This window comes from Cornus florida, unplaced genomic scaffold (genome assembly GCF_030987335.1).
Source record: "Cornus florida cultivar Cherokee Brave unplaced genomic scaffold, ASM3098733v1 CherokeeBrave_3.0.0_Hap2_Chr06, whole genome shotgun sequence".
NCBI lineage: Eukaryota > Viridiplantae > Streptophyta > Magnoliopsida > Cornales > Cornaceae > Cornus > Cornus florida.
The window spans coordinates 57,546,213-57,572,805 of record NW_026775576.1 but is presented as its reverse complement, the minus strand read 5'-3'; the positions used below and the strand labels follow the sequence as shown (position 1 = coordinate 57,572,805).

At 36.7% G+C, this 26,593-nt stretch overlaps 1 protein-coding gene across 3 annotated transcripts in view; it reads right to left on the bottom strand.

Annotated features, from left to right (window-relative positions):
- Positions 1 to 26,040, bottom strand: part of LOC132311591 (disease resistance protein RPV1-like) — a 34,151-nt gene extending 8,111 nt beyond the window's left edge. Inside the window, exons 1-2 of one of the 3 annotated variants that reach the window (XM_059809583.1) lie at positions 25,334 to 26,040; positions 23,185 to 23,745 (exon numbers count right to left, since the gene is read on the bottom strand). In XM_059809583.1, coding sequence (XP_059665566.1) covers positions 23,709 to 23,745; positions 25,334 to 25,848 — 552 coding nt within the window. In that variant the 5' untranslated portion in view covers positions 25,849 to 26,040 and the 3' untranslated portion in view covers positions 23,185 to 23,708. The other 2 variants (XM_059809581.1, XM_059809582.1) reach the window with 2 other exon arrangements.
- Between the last annotated feature and the right edge of the window lie 553 nt (positions 26,041 to 26,593).

Below are 26,593 nucleotides of genomic sequence, written 5' to 3'. Positions count from 1 at the left end.
ATTTAAGCTTCATTTCACTTGCCTTCCTTTCACTTTTTTGACTAACCATAGAAGGGAGAAGCTTGGGGACACCAAGGCCATCATAACCCCTCCACCATTTTTTGTAACACCCTTAATTTTTATGACATTTATTTAATTATTTTAATTGCAATTTAATTGATTATTTGGCTATATGTTATGTGCTTGAATGGTGAATTTTTTTTATTTAAATTATTTGTGTGCATTTGTTTATGTGTAAATTGAATTTGTTTGTAATTGTTTAAATTAAATTTTTAGTAGTCTTATTTTATTTTAAGTCGCGGATTGAGCAAGTAGTATTGGACTAATTCAATGGGTTGTGGACCACTAGGTAGAAGACCTAGTTGGGTATGGAGTATTAGGCTCATGGGATATGTATATATATATGTGTGTATATATATATTGGATATCATTATTATTATTATTATTATAGTATGTTCCTATTGTCAGACATGTAGTAGGATTAGGGTTAAAATATATATGTAGCATATTCTGAGGCACTGTATGGCTGACCATGTAGATCTCCTGTTTGTTGGTTAGAGGTTAGAGAGAGTAGATTTTTGGGTCCTGAGTTCATTAAGGATACCTTTGAAAATATCGTTCTTATTCGGGATCGCATGCGCACTGCCCCGAGTAGACAGAAGAGTTATGCAGACCGTCGTACTCACTGATTAGAATTTCAGGTTGGGGATCAGGTTTTGCTCAAAGTGTTTCCTATGAAAGAAGTAATGCACTTTGGAAAGAAAGAAAAGTTGTCATCACGGTTCGTGGGTCCTAAATATATATGTATATATAAAACTGAATTATAAACATAAATTATTGAATTCGTAAACTAAATTGATAGAAGTAGGCTAATGCAACTCTAAAACGATGGTAGTTATAAAACTACAATTACAAGTCATAATTTATATAAAATTCTATATAGGCCCTGTTGGAGTTGTTCTGCACAATCAACCGGATTTGATACCAGTTATTGTGGTGGAAACGCAAAATAAACAACGCTGTTCAAAGAATAAACAAGCAATCATGAAGAATAAAAAAAAAATCACACACAAGAACACAAGATATACATGGTTCACCCAAATCTTAGGGCTACGTCCATGAAACACACCAAACAAATTCACTATGAAGAAGATGAAGAATTACAATGGAGAATTTTCTCTCAGCCTCTCTCAATTGCTCTCTCTTGTATTGGCACAAATTAATCAATCACACAACACGTATGATAATCCTCTCTTTTTTCTTCTCTCTATTTTTACCACACCCTAAGATCTGATTAAAGTTGATATATATAGCCCCAAAAAATTTGTTCTACAATTAAGTACCTTTTGCAGAATCCAAAACTAACAAGGAATTTAAAACAGATCAAGAAACTGAATTTTCCTTAAACCAATAAGGAAGTTAAAACAGACCAGGAAACTCAATTTTCCCTAAAATTTAGCAGTCTTGAGGTTTCCATATAATTAAATCTTCCTAAAAATCTTTCACCTAATTAGACTTAACAAAACCATAACAATCTCCCACTTAGAGGCTGGAGCACTTGTAAACCCATTCCATCTTTTTCTCATGCATTTTCCATGCATGTCGGTGCACTTCTCTCTATCTTCAAGTTAAAAGACCGATTGAAGCTGCGCACAGCTTCAGTTTCTCCACGGTCACTGTCTTGGTCAATATGTCAGCCGAATTCTTGGTGCCAAGTATTTTCTCAAGTGTCAACACCCCATCTTCGAACAAATATCTAATGAAATGATACCGAAGTCCTATATGTTTGGTCTTTGAATGAAATGCTGAATTCTTTGCCAAATGTATCGCACTCTGACTATCACTGTGCAAAACATTCTTCACCTGTTTGAATCCCAACTCTATCAACAAACCTTGTAACCAAATTATCTCCTTACTGGCCTCTGTCATCACCATATACTCTGCCTCTGTAGTAGATAACGCTACAATCCTCTGTATTTGCAAACCTAACTAACTGTAGTTGTACCCACCGTAAACACATACCCAGTAGTAGTTCTTCTGTGGTCCACCTCACTAGCAAAGTCTGAATTTACATAACCATGTAACTTCACCTTACCCCTTCTGAAACATAGGCATCTGTCTGTCGTAACCCGTAAATATCTCAATATCCACTTCACTACTTCTTAGTATAGCTTGCCCAGATCATTTATGAACCTGCTTACTGCTTCCACTACATATGCAATGTTTAGTCTTGTGCACACCATAACATACATCAAACTTCCAATGGCTGAGGCATATGGAATTTTAGCCATCAAGTTTTTCTCATCCTCTGTCTTTGAACACTGATCTTGAGATAATCAGAAGTGATTAACTAAGGGAGTATTCACCGCCTTAGTATTATTCATGTTGAACCTTTTTAGAACCCGTTCAACGTACTCTGTCTGAGACAACTCAAAGTACTTTTCTGCTTGTCTCTGCTAATTCTCATCCCAAGAATTTACTTCGTTGCTCCAAGATTCTTCATCTCAAATTCACTAGATAACTACTTCTTCAATTTGTTGATTTCTTCAAAATCAGAACCTACTACTAACATGTCATTAACATAAAGTAGAAGGATAATGAAACTTGACTTAAATCTCTTAAAGTAGCAGCAATGGTCAGCATTACACTTGTTGTAGCTATGTCGCTTAATAAAACCATCAAACTTCTTGTACCAATGCCTCAAGGTTTGCTTTAAACCATACAAACTTTTCTTTAATTTGCACATTAGTTTCTTTTTCTCTTTAATTGAGAAGCCCTTCGGTTGTTGCATGTAAATATCCCCCTTTAGTTCACCATAGAGGAAAACAGTTTTGACATCTAACTGCTAAAGGTGCAACCCCTCTGTTGCAACTATGCTAAGAACTGAGTGAATGGTACTCAGTTTCACAACCGGGGAAAAAATGCCTGTGTAGTTAATGCCTTACTTTTGCTAAAAGTTTTTGACCACCAATCTCGCCTTGTATCTATTGGAACCGTCATGTTCCTCTTTTACCCTGTACACCCATTTGTTGTGAAAAGTTTTCTTCCTTGTGGGCAACTTGGTTAGTTCCCGTATTTTGTTGGAGACAAGGGATTTCATCTCATCTTCCATTGCAAGCTCCCACTTGCTAGCATCTTCAACATGAAATGATTCATCATAGCATTCAGGCTCACCATCATCTGTGAGCAACATATAATCTAAATATTTTTGATTCAGTACATGAGGTCGCGTGGACCTTTTGGGTACAAGCTTAAGAGTTGGAATCTGTAGTGAACTATGCTCTATGAGTTTTGGCCAAGAACCCTCATCTGTCTGCTCCACGTCAATGCTCTCTGAATCATCATCCAACTCAACAAACTCAGGCTTACTCTGTACATGACTAGTTGACATTGCTGCATCTCTATCCTTATATATCACCTTCTCATTGAAAACTACATCTCTACTTCTGATGATTTTCTTGTTCTGATTATCCTAGAGTCAATAACCAAACTTATCTCCGCCATACCTAACATAGATGCATTTTAGTGACTTGGGGTTGAGCTTTCTGTAATGTTTCCAATTTTCACCATTTTCCATTTACTGGAATTTTCTGATTTTTTTTCGAAGGTATTTTCGTCTTTTCTCCTTTTATGTGTCAGACACTGTGGGGTGTGCTGGGTGTGTCTGAGAGTTGGTTGGGGCAGTCCATTGAGTTCAGGACTCTTAGAAATGCAATGGTTGTCATTTCAGCATTTTTCTATTTTTTGGGCCAGGAGGTCCTAGGTGGGACCCGCTACAGAGGTTGTTACGCACGAGAGTTGTGTCACGGGTCCACTACATTTCATGCATAGTTATTTTGTGTACAATTGCATTGTTTTAAGTTAAAATTGTGTGGTGGTGGTTTAATTGGAAAATATATATATATTTATATAAATGTTATATGATGAGATTTTTTTTCTCTTATGGGACCCACCATATCAACCCTTTTAATGGCCTTAAAGCCATTTTAAACTTCCATTCTCTCTCTCTTACGAAATCTCTCTCCCTCATCTTTTTTTCTTTTTCTTTTTCTTTTTTTTCTTCTCACAAATTCAAGGCTTGATCTAGCTTAGCCCCTTAAGAATTTCATAGTGCCACTTGAGGAAAAGTTAGAGAGCTTGTTGAGCACTTCGTTTTGATTGGAGCAAATCACTATTTGGCCAACCTTGGAATTTCAAAAATTAGGGCTTTAATTGGGGCTTTTGCTTCAAAACAAGGTAGAGTTGTCTAACTTGCATAGTCCGTAAATTTTGTAGTTTAATCTATGTTTTTCCCTAATTGTTACATGCCAATTTGATGTTAATTTGGTATTAGCATGCTAGGGTTTTATTAAATTAATGGTGTATGTCAATTTGTTTGTTGTTATGTGTTAAATGATGATTATGTGATGAGAAATTTTAATTGTTGAATGGATTATGTGGCTAATTGTGAGCAAGCATGGTACTTGATTTTAACTTGACATTTTTAGTCCTCTTGAAATGCGAAGTATGCTATGTGTTTGTAAAATTGCTAATGTAAATGTTTAATTATAAAATTCGTACTATTATGGTTTTAGTGATCACATGTTGACTTGTAGAATAATTCTATCATTGTCAATGCCATGTTTGTTCATAATTTGATGATTGTGTAACAATTCATGTGGAGGTAAAATTTCTGCTATAAGTGGGCAACGATGACTATCGAAGTTGTGGATAATTGTGAACATGGCATTAACATTGTTGCATTGGCATTGAGCATTGGGTGTGTTGTGGAGGAAGTTTTGGTGAAGTGAATTGGAAAAGTTTGAACAAAGTTTTTGAAGAAAAGTTTTTAAAAACCCGGTTTTGGGGAGGTACCCCCCTATCGGTAGTGCTAGTTAGCTAATAGGGACACGGTAGGTACCCGTGAGTAATTTAGCTACTTCGGGCCCCAAATGGTAGTTGGGAGTCACCTTTTACTAGGGACGACTAGCAAATTCTCCCTAGGGAAGGCGGGGGTACCAAAGTCCGGCTAGTTAGTACGTTTTCAGTATGTGGATTGGGTGTGTGAGAGCGTGTGTGTGGAATGCATTCCATAAGCCATTTCATGCATTGCATTATTTCAAATGGTTGATAGTGGATTGCCTGTAAATATTTGATGATGTGTGATCCCAGCATGATCCCTATCCTCCTACTATATTCATTGATGTGTTTAAACATGTGTCTAGTTTACTTAATTTTAGGAGATGCCCTTTAGGCAATCTCTACTGGGCCTTGTGCTCATTTGTCTACATTTTTTAGGACACAAAAAGGAAGTGGCGGATAACAATCCACCACAAGCTTAGTCGGGGTAAAAGGGATATGGACTTCTTTTGTGCTTGATGTGTATATATATATATATATATATATATATATATTACCCCCTTTATGTTGTAAATTATATTAAGTGGCATCATGTATCTATTCAACAGGTAGAAATGGTTTTGAGACCTCGGTACCATCTTTTGGGGTCTCATTAGGATTACTATCTTCTTTTAGATTTATAACTTTTCAACGATGTAATTTCAAGTCATTTTGTTGATGAACATTGTAATCGGACATGTATGATGAAATCAAAGTTTTTTTACGTCGCCATGTTATAAAATTCGTTGAATTAGCTTGCTAAATTGTTTATTTTACCATTTATGTATGTTTGGGTTGAGAGGATCAAATGTACAGCTTAGAAATGCATTTGCAGTAGCCAATTTCAGACCTCCCAAGTGGAGAGCCGGCTCTCCCCTTTAGGAGTTGACTCTTTTTGGTCTAGTAGCCAAATTTCATCAAAAACGTGGAATGGAGCGTGCTCCTTTGGGGTGGAGCCTGCTCCCTTTTTATTTATTTATTATTTTATTTATTTATTTTTTTTAATTCAGACTTTGGATGGCTATAACTTTCTCGTTTTAAATCCAAATGGGTTCATTCTTGAGTCAAATTTCAAGTATTTTCAGTCAGCTTTCCAATGAAATTAATTTCACTCAAAATTTCAAATCATAGAGCTAGTTATGACCTTTTTAGTGTGGACTGCTCTGGGATTCTTTGAAAACAAAAAGGGACAATTATGTAAAATCTTCATTCTTATGTCCGGGTCTTTGTGTCATGAGTTCAAATGATCCTTATGACTTATGTCGACCTATTTAGACTTATTTAGAATTATATAATTAATTTACACACCCTAGTTGACCGTTTTACCCTCGGGTGTTTTCGGGTTCGGGTAAGAACCCGGTTAACGATTTGGAGCCATAGGTTCGGATCGTTACAAATTTGGTATTAGAGTTATGGTTCAAAAACCATTAGGAAAATGGGTAGAGGACTACCTAGGGCTGCATAGAATGAATATGTGCTAAGTACCATGCATGCTTATGTGTTATATGTGTGTCGTACTGACTTAAATGATCCATGATAGGTGTTATGTTTTCAGTATATAATTATATGGCAAGCGTGTTTCTATGTTGTATTATTTTTGTAAGTTGTCACCTACGTACGACTGGGAAAGGTATCAGCATCGTGAGCAGAGGTGATGTGAATAGCCCGATCTTTTGAGTCCGGCTTGATCTGGACTCGTTGTTCCATTAGGAGTCTTTTCCTTAGAGATTGGTAAAAGGGTTTGATTTTAGGTTCCTTCTGGGATGGAGATCTTCACTTTCTTACACGGGTAAGAGTTTGTGTTATGTTTTCTCAGTATAGTGAGTGGACTCTTGGGATGATGGACTAGTAGGGTATGGTGTATAAGTCATGGGCTCCTTTTATATAAGCAGAGCTGATTAGATGTCATGGGATGTGAGGTGGTGTATGGGATGTATGACTTGTGAGGTACAGGTGTTGTACGGGTTGAATAAGATTTGTATTTGGATTTTCATTTAAAAGTTTACTGATATTTAAGGTTGCGAGTTTATCTCTTAGACTGCCATTTTTGGAGTAAGAGTAGAGGTTGACCTTGAGTTGGCGACGAGATGGGTAGGTGATAAGCGCCAAATATTACATATTCAAGCGCCCTTAATTGCATTAGTTAAGCCTATTATTTAATGTTTGTATATAGATTATCTTCATTTTTGTGTTTTTATGTTTTTACATGTTTATTTGCTAAAAAGAAATAAAAATAAGGTTTTAAGGATTTTTGAAGAACAAGTCATATCGGGCCTAAATATCAAGTGGTTTTCACAATCAGCACTGCAGAAGAGAAGAAGAAGCCAAGTATTAGGAACTCGCGTTCGGATGCCAAGCAGCTACACCTCGCGTCCAGACGCCAGCCTATGGGCCTCCATTTTGAATAAGTTAAAGTTTATTCCTTTCTAAAGGGGATTTTGAATTTGTACAAGTTGGGTTGTTTGGAAACTCATTTGGGGATTAAGAGGGGGCAAAGGCTTGTATTAATTAATTAGTTTTGGATTCTAAAAATATACAGAGAGAGATAGGATTTTCTTTAGGGTTTTATGCTGAGTTTTGCAACAATGGGGCTGTAAGGGAAATCTTTCTCTTCTTCAATCCTTGAAGTTGCTACCATGTTTATGAAGAACTAACTCCTTTCCTAGGGAGTTGATGTAACCTAGACCAAGTAAATATGTTGTAATTGCTATTTCAATTTGGGGTTTCTTATTGTATATATATTTGATTTCATAAATTAGAAGTTGTTTACATTGAATTGATGTGTTTTTACATTGAATTGATGTATGTGATCTTCATTTGAATACATAGTTTTGTTGATATGTTTATCTTGTTTTAGAAATCATATTGGCACAATTATACACTTGATTTCCTATAGTAACAATGGGAATGATTTTATGAAATGGTTATATTGGCATGTAATTGAGAATTTATATAGATTATACTTAAGGAAGATGAACCATGCTACACCTTTAGATTAATTTAGTTAGGTAGATGGTCCATACCAACTGAAGATAATTTATGGTAGATAATTGAATTTCATGTGCTGCAATATACAATTGAAGGACCTTGATAGCCCATGCCTAGGGAAATATTCTATGTGACATGGGAAAGACTTCAAGATTTTCTGAGGAAGTGTCCCCACCACCAAATTCCAAAGTGGCAATTGGTGTAAGCCTTCTATGATGGTTTAACAGAACCACATAGACAATTAATTGATTCTTCATGTGGGGGCATGTTCATGTCCAAAAATCTAGATGATGCATGGACTCTACTTGAACAAAAATTCTATGCAACATAGTTCTCGTAGCGCTTTTACTTCTAATATGGTGAAACTCTCAAATCCGTGCTAACCACGGACTTTTAGGGAAGAATCTTCTGAAGTGGATGCCATAGTCCATAAAGTTTTTCAGCTTGTGGCATCATATCTCTCATCTTTTCAGAATTCTTCATCTAGTGCAATGTGTTCACATTGCGCAAACACTTTTCATAATGCAGAAGATTGCCCCACATCGGAGTAATTTTCTAGAGGTATGCCAGAACAGGCCAATACCATATTCTCTCGCCCTGGAAATAATCTTCTCAAGTGGATCGAACCTTTTGTTGGAGGGATTGATGAGCGCTGAAAAGTGCGCATTTAAACCCGTTAAGCTTAGGTATTCTAGGACCTTTATCTATCTTATTTTTCCGCTTTAGATTGATTACGTGTTATTTCTATTTTTAGGCACTTATTCCCAAAATAAGCTAACCCAGCCAAATAAGAGTATAATTGAAGCAATCTTGAGAAGAATCAAAGAAATGAGCAAAGTAGAAGCAAAAGGAAGCAAATGGTGGAATTTCAGTAACTTCGATCGATCTCACCACAAGTTAGATCGATCTAACTTTGATCGATCTTAGCACATCAAGATAGATCCAAGCTACCTTGTCCTTATCCAAAGATCTCACAAGTTCGATTGATCCAACATCTTTTCAGATTGATCGAACATTCTTGACCTTATCCAGTTGTACCACCCTACTTACCACTTTTGTCTCTTTCCAGAAAATATCTCAGATTTGTCTTTATCCAAAAAGGCGTTGCCATTGAGGATCGATCCAACCTAAGTTCGATAGATCTCAGCTATGTTCGATCGATCCAACAAAAGGTTCGATCGATCGAACTTCCCCAAGTGCGAAAAAATTCATTTTCCAGCTCATTAAAAGTTGTCTCATATCCAATCATTGGAGATGTCTTGGTGTACGAGCCAAATCATTTTAGGGTGACATTTGACTTACTTATATAAGGAATATGAGCCATTTTTACAAAAGGACTTTTGGACACAATTCCAAATTGATATTCTTAGTGAGGAAAGAGGGGAGGAGGCTAGAGACACAAGCTTGGAGTTCTTCATCAACCAAGAAGAGGAGCAAATTTCTTCCATGGAGCTTGCCCTTGAGGGTTGGAGGATACCATCCATGAGTGGCTAGACATCCTCTTGGGGCTAGAGTTAGCCCTAAACATGCTTTCTACATCTTGATTTATGTATTTTTAAGGGATTTGTGTTGTAATGCATGTTTTGACATTGATATATACATAGATCTTGTTTATTCAATGGTTTATGTGATTTAATTCTTCCTATTGTTCATTCTATTCTATTTCATATGTCTATGTATGCTAGAATAGATGTTTATATCTTTGTTTCCAGCTTTTGTGTTATTAATGCATGTCTACGTGTGTTAATGCCATGGATCTAGAGATTGTCAAAACAAAGTGCTTAATGGAATGCTTTTGAGGTTTATTTGATGGTTCATGCTCATTTCTTAATGGATTGTGCATCTTTCTTAGTTTAATTAGTTTAATTTCATGTCATTAGCTTAATTGTAGCGTAGTTGTAGTGTAACTACCTTAGTTGTTAAATGGGAGGACAATCCATGCTTGTTGTTTGATGTTCTATACTTATGAATGCAAGTAGCATATGTCTCTAATCTTGTGATGTGTTTGGATTGTGGACTTAAAGGAAGGATTAATAGCTTACTTTGATATATTGTGCTATTCACTATGTTGCTTAGACAATATATACTTAATTGGTCATCCATGCTAATTGAAACAACCAAACACACACACATTAATATTGCAACACATAATTTCCCCTCATTAATCATTCATTATAGGTGTAGAAAAGCTATGCTTGGTAGTGATCTCTAAACCCCAAGATCTCTCTCTCTCTTTTCTTCTCTACATTACATTACTTGTTTTAATTTACATTGCAATTTAGTATAATCAACCAACCAACCAATCTTTGATCATTCGACCTACTAACCCTAATATTGATTCCACAACCAATACGACATCAATCCTTTGGGACGATCCCTACTTGCCCTTGCTAAGTTATTAGTGGTTAAAGGTAGTAGTGGCACTCTATAAATATAAAACTTGGTCACGCTCATCTTAGCACACTTCTCAAGCTATGTGGTGACGACACACCATAGTTTTTGGCGCAGTTGCGGGGATTGATTGATTGTCAACGTCGTATTTGAGGAATCAATTAGGAATTAGTACTCCTTTGATCGTGTCTTTACTTTTTTTTTCATTTTTGTTTTGGTTACTTATTATGTTGGTTCTTGTTGACTAGGTACATTAAGCTAGAAGGTGAGCAAAGGAGCTAAGCAAAACAAGAAAAAAAAGGCTAAAATTAAAAAATGTGGAAAGCTAAAGCTAAAAAATAAATTGAAGTGCTTAAGGACCCTTTGTGAGCTTTTCCTTACTCAATCTCTAGTTAAATTGTTGGCCCGCGTGGAGGCTTGTTTTTTAATTCATAGATAAATCGTGAGCCCACGTGGAGGCATTTTATTGTTCTTTGCATATTGTTAAAAGCATGGGAGTATGGGATCATTCTATGTGGAGGAAGTTTGTTGATCATTGAATTGTTGTGAATGTGAAGTGTTTGTTCATTGTTTATTGCTTGTTTGTGCTTTGTTATGCATGCATGGCCGTAGATCACTAAAACCTACTCTTGTCCCACTTGATTTTAATCTTGAATCCGTAGTTCGCAATCCTAGGGGAAGAGGAAGTTCTGGTTCTAGTCAATCCATTCCATTAATGGAAGGCCATAATGGAGAGCATGTGGAGGACCTTGGTCACATAGACCAACAAGGTATCCTCCACCCCAATGTGCAACATGAAAACATGTAAGTTCCACTTGGCATGCCAAGGCCATTCATTCACCCACCACAACAACAATAAGGCCAAGTTCCATTGGGCATGCCAAGGCCAATGTATGCTCCACCACCTCCCATCATTCAAGGAAATCAAGGTGCCCATGTTGCACCTCCAATTGTAAATCCTCCCCTTATTTTAATAGATCACTATGTGCCTAATGAATACAATGCACCCACATGCATTCAATTGCCACCATTTAGAGCACACCACTATGAGATTAAGCCACAAACCATTCAAATGCTTCCTAACTATCATGGACTTCCGAATGAAGAACCTTATAAGCATTTGGATGAGTTTCTTGAAGTATGTTCTACCGTGAGATACACGAATTTGCTGGAAGAAGTCTTAAGGCTTAAAATTTTTCTATTCACCCTAAACGACAAGGCAAAATATTGGTTCAACAATCTTAGGCCTTTTTCAATAACTTCTTGGGCAGAAATGCAACAAAAATTCTTGAAGAAGTACTATCTGGTTTCTAAGACCAATGCCATGAGAACCGCAATTAGAGAATTCTCACATGCGGATGGGGAAACATTTCATGAGGCATGTGACTGATTTAATGAATTGTTTAGGAAGTGTCCACATTATGACATGCCCAAATGGGAATTAGTTCATTATTTCTTTGAAAGCTTATCGGATAATCATAAGGGCATGGTTGATGCTTCTATGGGTGGCTCTTACATTGATAGGCATGAGGATGATGTGTGGCGTCTTTATGAGAGCATGAGTGAAAACTCTTTGCATTGAACTTTATCTTCAAAGAATAGTGGAAATTCTAGTGGAAGGAAGAGTGTTGGCTTACATCAAGTTAATCACTCTAATGAAATAGCCGCCGAGATGAAATCCTTATCTTAAAGGTTTGATCAATTCTTGATCAACCAAAACTTGGCGAATCAAGTATCTTCCTTTCCTAATCGTTCTCATCATGCATCTAATGAATCGTGTATGACTTGTTCAAGTGTTTTACATTCTACTTCCAATTGTCCATATGGACATGCGCAAAGTGAACCTCATGAACTAGTCAATACAACTTTTGTTAATCAAGGGAACAATCCTTATGGCAATCATTATAACTCAAGTTGGAGAAATCACCCGAACTTCTCTTGAAAAAGCCAAAGGGAAGGCTCAAACCCTCCCCAAGGTGGTTTTCAAGGGAAGTATATTCCACTTCCAATGCAAAGCCAAGGATCCCAAGGATATAGATCCTATCAATCATAAGGAAACCAATTCTCTAATTCTCATTTTCCCAATCTATCATATTCTCAAGGAAATTCTTGGAGTCCCGTTTTTGAGGAGAAAGTCTTACCGCTTTAGGCACATTAGAGGCGAACACTTAATTGCTTCACTCTCACTCTCAATCTTAATCCATTGCAAAGCTAGAAACCCAAGTAGGGCAAATAGCAAGCACGTTAAATGCTAGAGAGAAGGGAAAAATGCCTTTGAATGTCTTACCTAAGTAACAATGCGTTGTGGAAACTCATTCCTCATCAGAAGGTCACACAATAGAGCATGTCAATGCGGTTACAACATTGAGAAGTGGGAAGATTATGGACAACCAAGTGGGTATGTCCAATGAAGAGAGTGAATCGATGCAACCACAAGTTGACACCCATCCCGTTTCACATCCTATTCCTCCTTCATTGCATATACATGAATTTCCAAATGAAAAAGTGTTGACAAGTGATTTGAAAAGTAATCTTGAAAAGAAAAATTTGCAAAATGATTTCAAAACTTCTTATGTTGAAGAAACTTCAAGGAAAAATTCTGAAAAGGTTTTTGAACCCAAAGCTCCATCTCCGGATGCCTTAAAAGGATCCATTTCAAATGACAAGCAAAAGGCCAAGAAGTTAATCTTCCACTTTTGGTTGCAATCAAACAAATTCCGGCTTATGCCAAGTTTTTAAAAGACCTTTGTACCCAAAAGAGGAAGAACAAAAGCCAAGCACCTAGGAAAGTGGTCTTAACCGAACAAGTAAGTTCAATTTTGCAGCATAACACTCTTCCAAAGTTTAAGGACCCCGGTTCACCTACCACTTCATGTATTATTGGTGACCATGTCATTAATCGGGCTTTCCTTGATCTAGGAGCAAGTGTTAACCTTCTTCCATATTCGGTATATGTCAAATTAGGCTTAGGAGACTTGAAACCGACGTCGGTGATTTTACAACTTGCCGACCGATCCATCAAAAAGCCTAGGGGTATCATTGAGGACGTATTGATTAAGATTGATAAATTCTTCTTCCCGGTTGATTTCGTTGTCATTGACACGGAACCGGTTCCAAATCCTAACAGCCAAATTCCCGTTATCATTGGCCGTCCTTTCTTGGCAACCGCAAATGCCAACATTAATTGTAGGACGGGGATAATAAAGATCTCATTTAGCCACATGAAGGTGAAGTTGAATATCTTTAATCCGACGCCCAATTCATTTGACAAGCATGAAGAAGAAGTGAATGTTGTAGAAAAATGTCATCAACATTAATGTGAAGGAATAGAGCTTTTGTGTGAGACAAAAATTTTAACACTATCTTCAACCCTGCATTCTAAGAAAGTTGTTTCAAAATCTTGTTTTGAAAGGGTATGGAAGCCCAAAGATTGCATTGAAAAAGGACCAACAAGTTCTTTTGATCTTAATCCAACAAATTCCTTACAGAACCATTTGTTGGGTGAAGTTCAAAGTATTTATCACCCCAATAAGGAGGGGATGCATTAGAAGATGTTTGATCTGGGTAAAAGAGCCCAACGTCTTGCTAGAGACGTTAAAGACTAGTGCATTTCGTAGGGTTTCACAACCCTATTCCTCCCTCATTTCTATCTTAAATTTCATTTCTTGTGAAGTCTAGATATTGGTTCTGGGTTCATATGCATTGCTAGGAACTGTGATTAGGATTGCATGCACTTTCATGTCAAAAATGAACATTTTATATGAGTTCGATCAATCTCAAAAGAAGTTCGATCGATCGAACATCTTATCTGCATCAAACCTGCATCCAAATCACTCTCTATCCAATCGATCGAAGAAAACCTGCATATTTCAGCTCTCTGTCCCATCGATCGAAGACTTTCCTAGATCGATCTTCAGTTCTTTGATCGATCCAACTTTCCCTTGGATCGATCTGCAGTCCCAACACTTAGAAAAATTTTTGGACCTAGAACACCTGCATATTCAATCTCTTTGTCAGATCGATCGAACCTATCTGTTGGTTTTTGCCAGATCGATCTCAACTCTGTTGACTATTCTTTTTGACTTTATTTTGAATTTTGACTTTTGAATTTCAAAAAAATATTTTATTTTATTATATTTTATCTTTGAAAAACTCCAAAAATATTTTATTTTATTTTATTAAAACGAAAAAAAAGAGTTTTTAAACTTATTAATTTTTATTTTATTTTAATTAAATTTTTCAAAAATCCAAAAATATTTTAAATTTTCATTTTTAATTTTCCAAAAATTTCAAAAATCCCAAAAAATAATTTTAAGAGAGATCGATCTGGAGATCCAGTTCGATTGATCGAACTGGTAAGGAAATGATTTTAAAAATAGAGGCTTAGGGTTATTAAATCGATCCCAAAAATCGAACCAACACCCTTGACCTGAGCCATCGCCGCTGCAACCACTTTTCATCTTTTGCCATCCTCCGGCAAGACCTCCAGTGACTCCCTCTCTTCTCGAATCTCTCTCCCTTATCTCGGATCTCATTCGCATCTCTCTATTTGAATCTCACCACTTCTCTCTCGGTTTTGGGTAAGATCCGAGAAACCTCATTTGATTTAAGCTTTATTTTTCATCCATCTATGCATTTCATGTTGAATATATGGTGATGATGATTATTTTAGCCATTGATAGTGATTTGAAACTCTGTGTATATATATGTATATATGTATATATCGATGTATATAGTTTTTGATTTTTGATTTGATTTTGAGGGTTACGGGCCTAACCAAGTGACCCAAATGGTTGATTTGTTGTGTAAATAGGCCCATGACCATGTTCGTGAGGCCCTCGAGCCATCCACGTCATAAATCTGTGACTTTTCATGTTCTTTGCTACAGTTCAATCGATCGAACATTTTTCTTAGATCGATCTGAGTGAGATCGATCTCACTCATTTCCAGATCGATCCAAGTTGAATCGATTTCACATTTTTTGTGATCGATCGAACTTCACAGATTTGCATCACACATTTCACACACCATTCCTTGTGTTCCATGCTATCTCATATATGCCCAATGCCTGTGTTTTCCACATTGGATGCATTTCATACTTATACTGCTTAGCATGCTTCACATTATGTCACTTGCATAGATTCATGTTCCATATCTATTTTGCTTATCTTATCTGACATACATATTTCTATATTGTGGTTTAATTCTTTATACCGGCACTGTCTTCCCTTCCAAGTTTTCTTTTCTTTTTGTAGGCCATGAAGTGCGTAAAGTTTACTGCCAAGAAACAGTATCAGCGGAAGGTTAGGCCGAGGATAGAGAAGCCAGGAGAGCCCTCTCACATTTAGAAGCAGCCAGCTCCATCTCAGTCTTCTTCTGACAGCAGATTACATTATTCTACTGATGCATTATCATCTTCTTAAGCTGAGGCTGAGGATAGCCATTCTCCATCTCCATCAACTCAGCCAGCCCAGCTTCTAGATCAACCATTGCAGAGATATACACACCTATCCATGGCGCATGAGTCAATCTTCGATATAGACTTCTTTTCCCGGTTAGTGCTTACCAGAATAGCTTATGATGATATAGACCGGAGGGGCATTTCAGCCATATTAGCCCCTGTCACATACCCAGTGTACCCGAGGTTAGTCCGGATGTTCTTCCAGAACCTCCGGCCTGCCCCGCGTAACCTGGCAAAGCTGCGGACTTCCATTGATGGCCATCTGATCAGCATTACAGTGGACACTCTATCTACATCTTGCCATTGTCCACATCTATACCCACCCAATCTCCAGGATACCTATCCCACTCTATACAGGCCCTCATATGTAAACATGGTCGTTGCACTCACAGGTCACTATACAGATGGCGAGACTTTCACCACCCTCACTTATCTGCGAGATGACTTGTGGCTCTTCGACTTAGTGTTCTTCAGAAATTTTTTATAGCTGGCCATAAGATACAGAGGCGCGGCGACTTCTTGATAGCTCTATACGCATTCTATACAGGGCATTGGTTATCCATTCCTGCGCTCATCTGGAGCGTTATGATGAAGCTATATGTCGACCATATCAGCAAGGAGAAGCCCAAACGGGCTAAGTTTTTACCATTCGGCCACCTCATTACACAGATTTTGAGAGACCAGCAGTACCCCTTCCAGCCATGTGAGCGTACTGAGTCTGGGGCTTACTCATTCAAGAAGAAGGATTGGGATAAAAGCTATAAGGATCTTATCAAGAGCCTACAGGATGATGTTGTGGAGGCAACTAAGGAGTTTAATGTAATACCCCTAATTTTAAAAGGATAGTCTCGGCATTTATTTATTATTTTTATTGTATTTTTGCATGATTATTTAGTTTAATTATTTTATTTAATTGTTTACCTGTGTGACGTGTATTTAATTGGTATCTATTTATTTGTTTAAATTGCATTCTATTTATTTAATTGATTATTAAAGGTTTTAATTTAGGAAGTAATTTAGGAAGTATTTTAATTATCAATTTTTCAAAATTGAGGGTTTAGTTTCTTTAGCCGACACAGGATTTAATTAAGTTCTATGGGCCGGTTAGGATTTAGTTAGGGCTCTAATTAATGTAGGGTTTGGGTATAACTCTATAAATATATGGGTATACGTCTGCCGAGGGTTTCTAAAACCCTATTCACCATATTCCCGTATACAGTAAAGAGAGAAGTTGAGAGAACAGAGCGTCGTAACGGTCTGTCAAGGAGACTAACAGAGAGGACCAAGGGAGGTGTTTGGTGGATTAGATCAGAACCAGAGGAGGCTAGAAGGTAGTCAGTGGTTGCCGGAAAGCTTAGAACAACGGCGTCAAGGTTCTGTTTATAAAACTGTACAGGTAAGTTCTTATCTTCCTCCTTCCCTTTGATTTGTGTTCTGTGCACCTGGACATCTCTAGGAGATTAATTGGCCTTAAACTGAACCATGCATGTTTTATATATGTTTTACTTGATCGTTTTATCTGTGAAATTTATTTACAAAACAATTATAGCACGTATGTTTTCTTGACTCTGTTTTGGCGTACCGTCTTACTGGTTTAATTTTTATTTTGAATCTTACTGAAATCAACCGAGGTCTGATTGGATACTAGATGTAATTTAAGACTTCAAATTTAAAATTTGAGGAAGAACAGAGGGGTTTGGAATAAAACTGATGTCGCAATTTAGTTTCAGTATTGTTCTTCAACTATGCTAGTTTAAATGGCTTGATTAAACTCTGTAATTGCTTCCAAAACTATTGTAAACAATCTTGGGGAATGCTTCTAGACTAAATTACGAGTCCTAAGTTTGGTTTTAAAAACTAACAGAGGGTTAGGAATAAGCCGGAGAAGGAGCACAAGAGCTGAAACACGCACCGGGGACGAAGGCTCACACAGGAGGTGAGAGCCGGCTCCATGGAAGTGGGAGCCGGCTCCCACAACAAAGTGGAGCCGGCTCTAGGAAGTCCTAGAGCTGGCTCTAGGCTGGAAAAGAGCCTACTCCAAATTCTGGAGCAGGCTCCCTTGTTATTTTTAATTTCTTTTACGATTTTTTTTTTTTTTTTTTCTACATACTATGTTCACTGTTGGAGCATGGAGACTGTTTGAATGAATTTGGAACTTTACAGAGGGATCAAGGAATGAATTTTGAGTGTTATTAAGACCCTAAATTGAGTAAAGTTTAATTCTAAGTTGTCGGGACAAACAGTGTAAAAATTAAGGCACTTAACACATGGAAGTTGAATTAATTGTTGAATTAAAATTCAGCAATTTGATGGAACATAATGTGTTTATAAAACTTGTTTTAGAATGCATTCAAGTGCATGATAAGGTCATCTAATTATTAATTTTGATCTATGCATGCTTAGGAGGCTAGTTGCTGAATTATTAAATTGTTTACTGCAACTATATGGTTAATGCTTGGATTTAAACTGCTGAAATATTTAAACAATCTTCTGAATTGTTTTAGCAATTTATTGGTTAATAATAGGATTATTTACCCTATTCACATGCATGATGGAGTCCCTGACGTATCAAATTTGGTCTATGCATGCTCTGGATGTTAGTTGTTGATTTGTTAAATCGTCTCCTGCAACTATATGGTTAAATGCTTGGATTTAAATTGCTGAAGCTTTAAATATTTTTCTGCAATTGTTTGGATGGTAGTTTTTGGTCTGTAAATTATTGAACTGTTATATATGTTGTAATTTACATGGATATGGAGGATGGTATGTACCGGTATGGGACAGTGACATACTAGGGACGGTTTAGCTCAAAACGCATAAACCTAACCTAATGGATTAATGGAATGGATTGAAAGATATCGAATCCTAATTGTGACTAAGTCAGATCAGCTGTAAACAAGTTGGATGACTTCCTGGATTAACGGATGGTAGTTAAGTCATATCAACTGAATAAGTTGAATGACTAACTAGTTGGTTATTTGTATGACAGTTTAATAAATAGTTGAACTGCATACCCTGGATTTGGACGGACTTTATATATATGGTTATGGTACCACGAGTTGAGCTTGAGTCTCAGACTCGTTGGTTAGGGTGCGTATATGCAGTGGATGCGTAGCTGGTTATAATAGGTTGAGGTGTACCCTGTTAGGTCTAGGTACTCATGCCCACCTTTGGGTGCGTATTCGCATGTTGCCTTCTATTCAGGTTGAGACCCCTATTATAGACTGGTGAATGTCCCTTAGTGTGGATATATTTATATGTATGGACTAGATAGATATTGTGAGGTGTCTACGGTGTATCTGCGTATCGGGTCACTGTATGGATTGCAGTTAGATTAGAACTTGCTCGTGGGTTTGACCCACTCCTTTATTATTCTTTTCAGGTACAGGACGGTTCCAGCCTTAGAGCTTGATCGTGCTTGTCGAGGGACAGTCTCACTTTCATCTGATTACGTAGGACTTCTCTCGATATTTCTAGCATTATCTATTTTCAGTTTTCAGTTTCAGTTGAACTTTTGGTTAGGGGTCCATCAGTGGATTCCCAAGTTGTAACCTTGAAGTTTTGGAGGATTGGATTTTCAATTTTCAGTTATACATGGAAGATTTTATAATTAATGTTACTTTCAGTTTTATTCCATCACTTTTGTTTCATTTTGTCATCTGTGTTCGTTTTAAAATACTTTAATTGTTTGATATTCCCTCGGGTTTGGGCCTGGGCCTGATCAACCTGTGTCTCGGATCTGAGGGGTATCACATTTAAGGCTGAGGAGAAGGCAGCAGCAGCAGCACCGGCAGCGGACGATGTAGCAATCGATCTGGCTGCCGTACATATGGATATTGATTTGGAGCAGCCTGTCAAGGACCCAGAGCATCACTCTCCGGTTGGATCGCCCATTCATGATGAGGAGCAGGCTCAGGATCATCATTCTCCCGATCCAGTAACACCTGAGACTCCTGTTCAAATACCCAGCTTCGGAGAGTGTCTTCAGACTCTGGAGGATCCTATGGTATCTATCCGTGCAGAGACTGTCTCCATTCGCGCTGACATTGCTTCACTCCGTACGGATGTCATGATCACATTCCGTGATCTATCCCGAGACATCTGCGGAGCACACCTTGCCCGTCCTTCCTCATCCTCTTGATATCTTTAGACCCTCCTTCTCACTTTATATCTGTGACTTTTGACTGTTATATCTGTGATACTGTTATATTATTTTTGCAGCCGGTCTGTCGGCTCTGATCCTGTGATCTACCATATACTTTATTTTGTTTTTATATATGCTTTGTTTTGGATGTCATATTCTTGTATTGATATATTTATCTATTTGACTCCATCATGTGCATCTTAGTGACTTCAAGTGAGAGAGAGTGCTGCCCGAATTTTCAGGACCACTCTTATACCTCTCTCATTATTTTCATTCACTATCCCATTTACACTTGCATGTCCACTGTGTACTGTTATTATCCCTTTTGTTATCTAATAAGTTTTATCCTAGTGGCATCTTTTCAGGACCACAGTTAATCCCAAGTGAAGGGGGGGGGGGGGGGGGGGGGGGCTATGCCACCCACTTTGGATACTTCTGTCTCGGTCATTCTTTGCCTTAGTTGCACTGGTATACTCTTTCCCTTTGTTCTCTTTGCACATTGAGGACATTGTGCCATTTAAGTTTGGGGGTAATAGTGTACTTTGTAGTGTTTGCTTTAAATTCAAAATTTTGAGCATGACTTGTGTATTTGAGGGATTTTCTATGATAGGTCCATGACTAGCTATGACTTTGATCTTTGAGAACTATATTGCTTAAAATTTTAAAATTACTTGGCTTGAGAGTCCAATACTCTTTGTATGCCTTGTGGATGCCATTTAGGAGTAAATTTTTCAAAAGATTAATATCATGCTTGCACTTGTGGTCCACATCATCCTGATTTTGTGATTGTTTAAGATTCACTTTAAGATTCTACACTAGCACCGACGCACACTAGCATTCATTTGTGGGATACATGCTTTGTTGATTATTGAATTGGTTATATCCCAATTGAGCTAGTAGTGCATTGAAAGCTTTCATTCTTGATAAAGGTGGATAACAACCCCTTTTCATTGAGTAGCCGGGATTCTAGTCTCATCAAGCACTGAACTTCTCGCGCCGAAAGGTGGAGGGCCCAAACTCTAGGTTAATAACTTGATAAAAAAAAATAAATAAATAAAAAAAAAGAAGAAGAAGAAGAAAGAAAGAAAAAGAAAAAGTTGCAAAAGTAATAAAAAAGTAAGGACTTCTCCCAAAAGGTGAGAAGTGAGAAATGATTAGATGGAGATTGTCTTGATTTGTAGCCTAGTTGATTTGAGCTTGTAAGTCCTTAGGGTTGTTTGAACACCTAATACCCTAAAGCCATCCGGTTTGGGAGTCATTGACTTAACGCTCGACTTCATGAATCGCTAGAAAGCTTAAGAGATCAACACATTGCACTATGCTTCCATCTTTGATCCTCAATAAAAAAAAAATAAAAAAAATTGAGTGAAAAGAATAAGCGCACCTAGATCAATAAAGCTTTAATAAAAGGTCCACTTTTTGTCTTGATGATCGGTACTAGATTTGTGTGCTAGTTTGAGGGTAAGGATGTGATCATTTCTTTAGTTGGCTAAGATAGCAACATATTTGATGTCGATCCACTCAAAAAGGATTCTAGAATTGTTTTGATTTGCATGATCATTTTCTTGATGTGTGAAGGACCATACTTGCTTGCTATATTAAATCATTGGAGATGTCTTGGTTTACGAGCCAGATCATTTTAGGGTGACATTTGACCTACCTATATAAGGAATATGAGCCACTTTTACAAAAGGACTTTTGGACACAATTCCAAATTGATATTCTTAGTGAGGAAACAAAGAGGGGAGGAGGCTAAAGACACAAGCTTGGAGTTCTTCATTGACCAAGAAGAGGAGAGATTTCTTCCATGGAGTTTGCCTTTGAGGGTTGGAGGACACCATCCATTAGTGGCTAGACATCCTCTTGGGGCTAGAGTTAGCCCTAAGCATGTTTTCTACATCTTGATTTATGTATTTTTGAGGGATTTGTGTTGTAATGTATGTTTTGACATTGATATATACATAAATCTTGTTTATTCAATGGTTTATGTGATTTAATTCTTCCTATTGTTCATTCTATTATATTTCATATGTCTATGTATGCTAGAATAGATGTTCATATCTTTGTCTCTAGCTTTTGTGTTGTTGATGCATGTCTATGTGTGTTAATGCCATAGATCTAGAGATTGTCAAAACATAGTGTTTAATGGAATGCTTTTGTAGTTTATTTGATGGTTCATACTCATTTCTTGATGGATTGTGCCTCTCCCTTAGTTTAATTAGTTTAATTTCATGTCATTAGCTTAATTGTAGTGTAGTTGTAGTGTAGCTACCTTAGTTGTTAAATGGGAGGACAATCCATGCTTGTTGTTTGATATTCTATACTTATGAATGCAAGTAGCATATATCTCTAACCTTGTGATGTGTTTGGATTGTGGACTTAAAAGAAGGATTAATGGTTTACTTTGATATATTGTGCTATTCACTGTGTTGCTTAGACAATATATACTTAATTGGTCATCCATGCTAATTGAAACAACCAAAAACACACACATCAATATTGCAACACATAATTTCCCCTCACTAATCATTCATTAGGGGTGTAGAAATGTTATGCTTAGTGGTGATCTCTAAACTCCAAGATCTCTCTCTCTCTTTTCTTCTCTACATTACATTACTTGCTTTAATTTACATTGCAATTTAGTATAATCAACCAACCAACCAATCTTTGATCATTCGACCTACTAACCCTAATATTGATTCCATAACCAATACGACATCAATCCCTTGGGACGATCCCTATTTGCCCTTGCTACGTTATTAGTGGTTAAAGGTAGTAGTGGCACTCTATAAATGTAGAACTTGGTCACGCTCATCTTAGCACACTTCTTAAATTATGCGGTGACGACACACCAGGGATCATCCAAATTTCTCGTGGAGGCAACAAGGCCCACAAAATTCATCATTTCAAGATTATGGGCAAGCAACTCGATCTAATTCTCAGTCCATGAATCGACCATTTCAAATTTCTTCAAGCTACCATCCTCCGTCCTTTAATGCGAGCTCTTTCAATCAAAATTATGCTCTTCCTCTACAATCCCAATTGGATGAGCTAGTAAACTCTAATAAACAGATAATGGCTGCCATTAGTGGTATGCAATCAACTGTGCAATTGGTTAGTACTCATTCCCAATCAATAGCCAACATTGAAACTCAACTAGGACAATTGGCTAATTCTATGAATCAGCTTCACAAGAGGGACACAGGGAAACTTCCGGCTCAACATGTGGTGAACCCGAAAGGGCAATATATGATTGATGAAATCACTCCTTCAAGTGGATCAAATCTTGGGTAAGTTTAAGCAATCACCGCACTTCGGAGTGGAAGAATTGTGGACAATATGGTTGATGAAAAAAATGAAACTCTTGCTCCCGAGGATTCAAGTTTTTCATCCAAAAATCTGAAAGTTAGTTTATAAATTCCAAATCTGCCAATCCCAAATGTTGAGACATCATATGAGCCCAAGACTCTTTTTCCTCAACACCTCATAGAGTCCACACACTTTGGGAAAAAGGGCGATAAAATTCAGGAAATGTTTGAAGTCTTTAAGCAAGTAAAGATCAACATTCCTCTCCTTGATGCCATTAAGCAAATTCCACCTTATGCAAAATTTCTTAAAGATTTGTGTACTAAAAAATGCACTTCTAAGAGCAATATGTTGATACAGATTTTTCTGAAACAAGAGGTCTTCAATTTGCATCTTTCAGAAACCGAAGTTTATGCCATTGAACTTCTCGATCATAAATGTGGATGTCTTATCTTCTGATGCCATTACTCCCACTCGAACGAACAGATCTGATTGAAAGACTTTTGGAATTTCGTTAAACACCTTCTGTGCCCTAGGTTCTCAACCAAAGGCTCTGATACCAGTTGTTGGAGTTGCTCTGCACAATCAATTGGATTTGATACAAGTTGTTGTGGCGGAAACGCAAAATAAACGACGTTGTTCAAAGAATAAACAAGCAATCACGAAGAATAAAAAAAAAAATCACACACAAAAACGCAAGATATACATAGTTCACCAAAATCTTAGGACTATGTCTATGGAGCATACTGAACAAATTCACTATGAAGAAGATGAAGAATTACAATGGAGAATTTTCTCTCAATCTCTCTCAATTGCTCTTTCTTGTATTGGCACAAATTAATCAATCACACAACACGTATGATGATCCTCTCCTTTTTCTTCTCTCTATTTTTACCCCACCCTAAGAATTGATTAGAGTTGATATATATAGGCCCAAAAAATTTGTCCCACAAGAAATTACCTTTTGTAGAATTCAAAACTAATAAGGAACTTAAAACAAATCAGGAAACTGATTTTTTTTTTAAAATTCAGCATTCTTGAACTTTCCATATAATTAAATCTTCCTAAAAAAATTTCACCTAATTAGAGTCCACAAAATCACAACAGATCCATGAGGATGCACAAATGTTCCTAATAGCAAGCAGCGAATACAGCGCGGAAGGCCTACTTGTGTTTGTTTCTTCTGATGGCTGAACATACACCAATACTCAATTATAGAATGAATGGAGTACTCATATGTATCTAAATATATATGTATATATATAAATGTTCAATTCTAAATCAAAATAAACTTTCATTACCCAAACAAATGTAAGCATTTCTACTTAAATGAAACAAAGGACAAAATAAATTGAGTTCTGGCAGTGTGGGAGGTATTAATTTCAAGTCCAACCCTCTAAAATTCACTTCAAACTTCAAATATAAAAACCGTATTCGAAATACAACTATAAATAAAAGTAATTCTAAGTTTCCATCATTAATATATATATATATATATTTTTTTCTTTTTCTTTTTGTTTTTGATAGACAAGTCATGTTCTCTCCTTTTTCATGTCTCATTATCTACGGACTTACATTTGTAAAAAGCAGCACATACCACTTCAACAAAGTCCTCAGTTGTTCTTTGGACCAATTTAGTTGAAAAAAAAAGAAAAAAAAAGCAAAGAGTAAAACTTAAACTACAATGGCAATCTTAAGTTTAACGTCCCACCTATCGATTAAACTTAAAATCAAATTTTTTTTCCCTTTTTGGTAAGAAACACCTAAAACTTAATAACAACTCTAAATTATAAATATTCAATTTTAATTGAATTAGTTTGTTTCTAATTTGACATAAAAAGAAAAAATAAAAAAATAAGGAGATACGCAATTGAGTGCCAATAATAAATCCACAATTAACCTATGTATTCATTTAAAGATTAAAACTCACTTGAAACTAAAATATATTGAACAAACTATTGAGATTGAGGCTTTAAGTCTGAGAGTAAAAATGTGTGTGTTATTTACCAAGATAAGAAAATAATAATAATTAAAAATGAGTATAAGATCTTGTGCAATTTTTCTCAACAAAAACAGAATGCCAATTGATTATATAAATTGAGCTTCATATAGCAAGAAGAAGACTAATATAGAAGAAGAATAAAATTTGTTGAGTTAGTTATTACCCATTTGCTATATCCTTCAAATCCCACCCGCTTAAATTTGCTGCCTCCACCAATGCTGCCCTCCACTTTTGCACCTTTTCGTTGTCCTCTCCAAAATTTTCCTCATGTTTGGCAAATGCTTCTGCAAAACTTCCTTCTTGTTTCCGTACTTGTGAGGGATCGACCTTGTAAAAAATTGGCAAAATGGTCTGTCCCACTGTATTACTGCATTGAATGATCTCTATGAGTTCATCCAAACACCATGGGGAGGATGCGTAGTTTTCTGAAAAAATAATGATTGCAAATTTCGATTCCTTAATTGCCTTGAGTAATTCTGAAGAAATCGATTTTCCTTTCTTAAGTTTCTCATCATCTTTGAAGGTGTGAATTCCTTTCTGTTGCAGAGCCATATAGAGATGGTCTACAAAGTTCTTGCGGGTATCTTCACCTCTAAAACTTAAGAAGACATCATAATTAAACTTAGGCGGAGAAGAAGAAGAACTAGAAAAAGATGAGGAAGAAGAAAATGCATCCATTGACGCTTGCTAATTTGTGAAAGAAAATTTTCTCCCTGTGATTATGATACTTAAAACTCCCTCTCCCACTCTATTCTGTAACTGTTGGTTAAGAATCATATCCAAGCAATTTCGTTCCTAACTTTACTTTAGAGAGAGAATGTACATGGTAAGAGGTAAATTTTCATGAACTTCATTGATCAAAGCAAATAAACAAACAAACACTGAAAAAGGAGTAGGTGGGGTCATATTAGACTGAAGAAAGATTTCCAAAGATTTAATTTCCCCTTAATCCCGGCCGTATTGAGAATCAAAATTTACGTCTTCCAAAAGCATTGTCCAATTTCACATGGGAATCATCTTTTGTGGGGTTCTTCACAAAAGATGTCATGTGTTGAATGGAAGGATATGAATCCATTGAGGCTTGCTAATTTGTGAATGGTAACATTTTTTTTGGTGTGATTATGATATTTTTAGGGGTTATGCAAACCTATTAAATTGCCCAAGTTCGTACACTAAAATTAAATTATTTGGACATTTCAATTTAATTGAGTGATCAGTAATGAGTAAAATGTAAATGCCCATAAAATTCAAGAGTCAATGGTGGGTTAAGAGTGAATACCCATCTTAACCCGCTCGTCCCCCCCCCCCCCCCCCCCCCAGTATTCAAACTTGTCAAGACTCACTGGTGGGCTAATTTAGGCCAAAACGGAATACAAGTCATGTTTTATATATTTTATTTTATTTTATTTTGTTGAACGAGGAC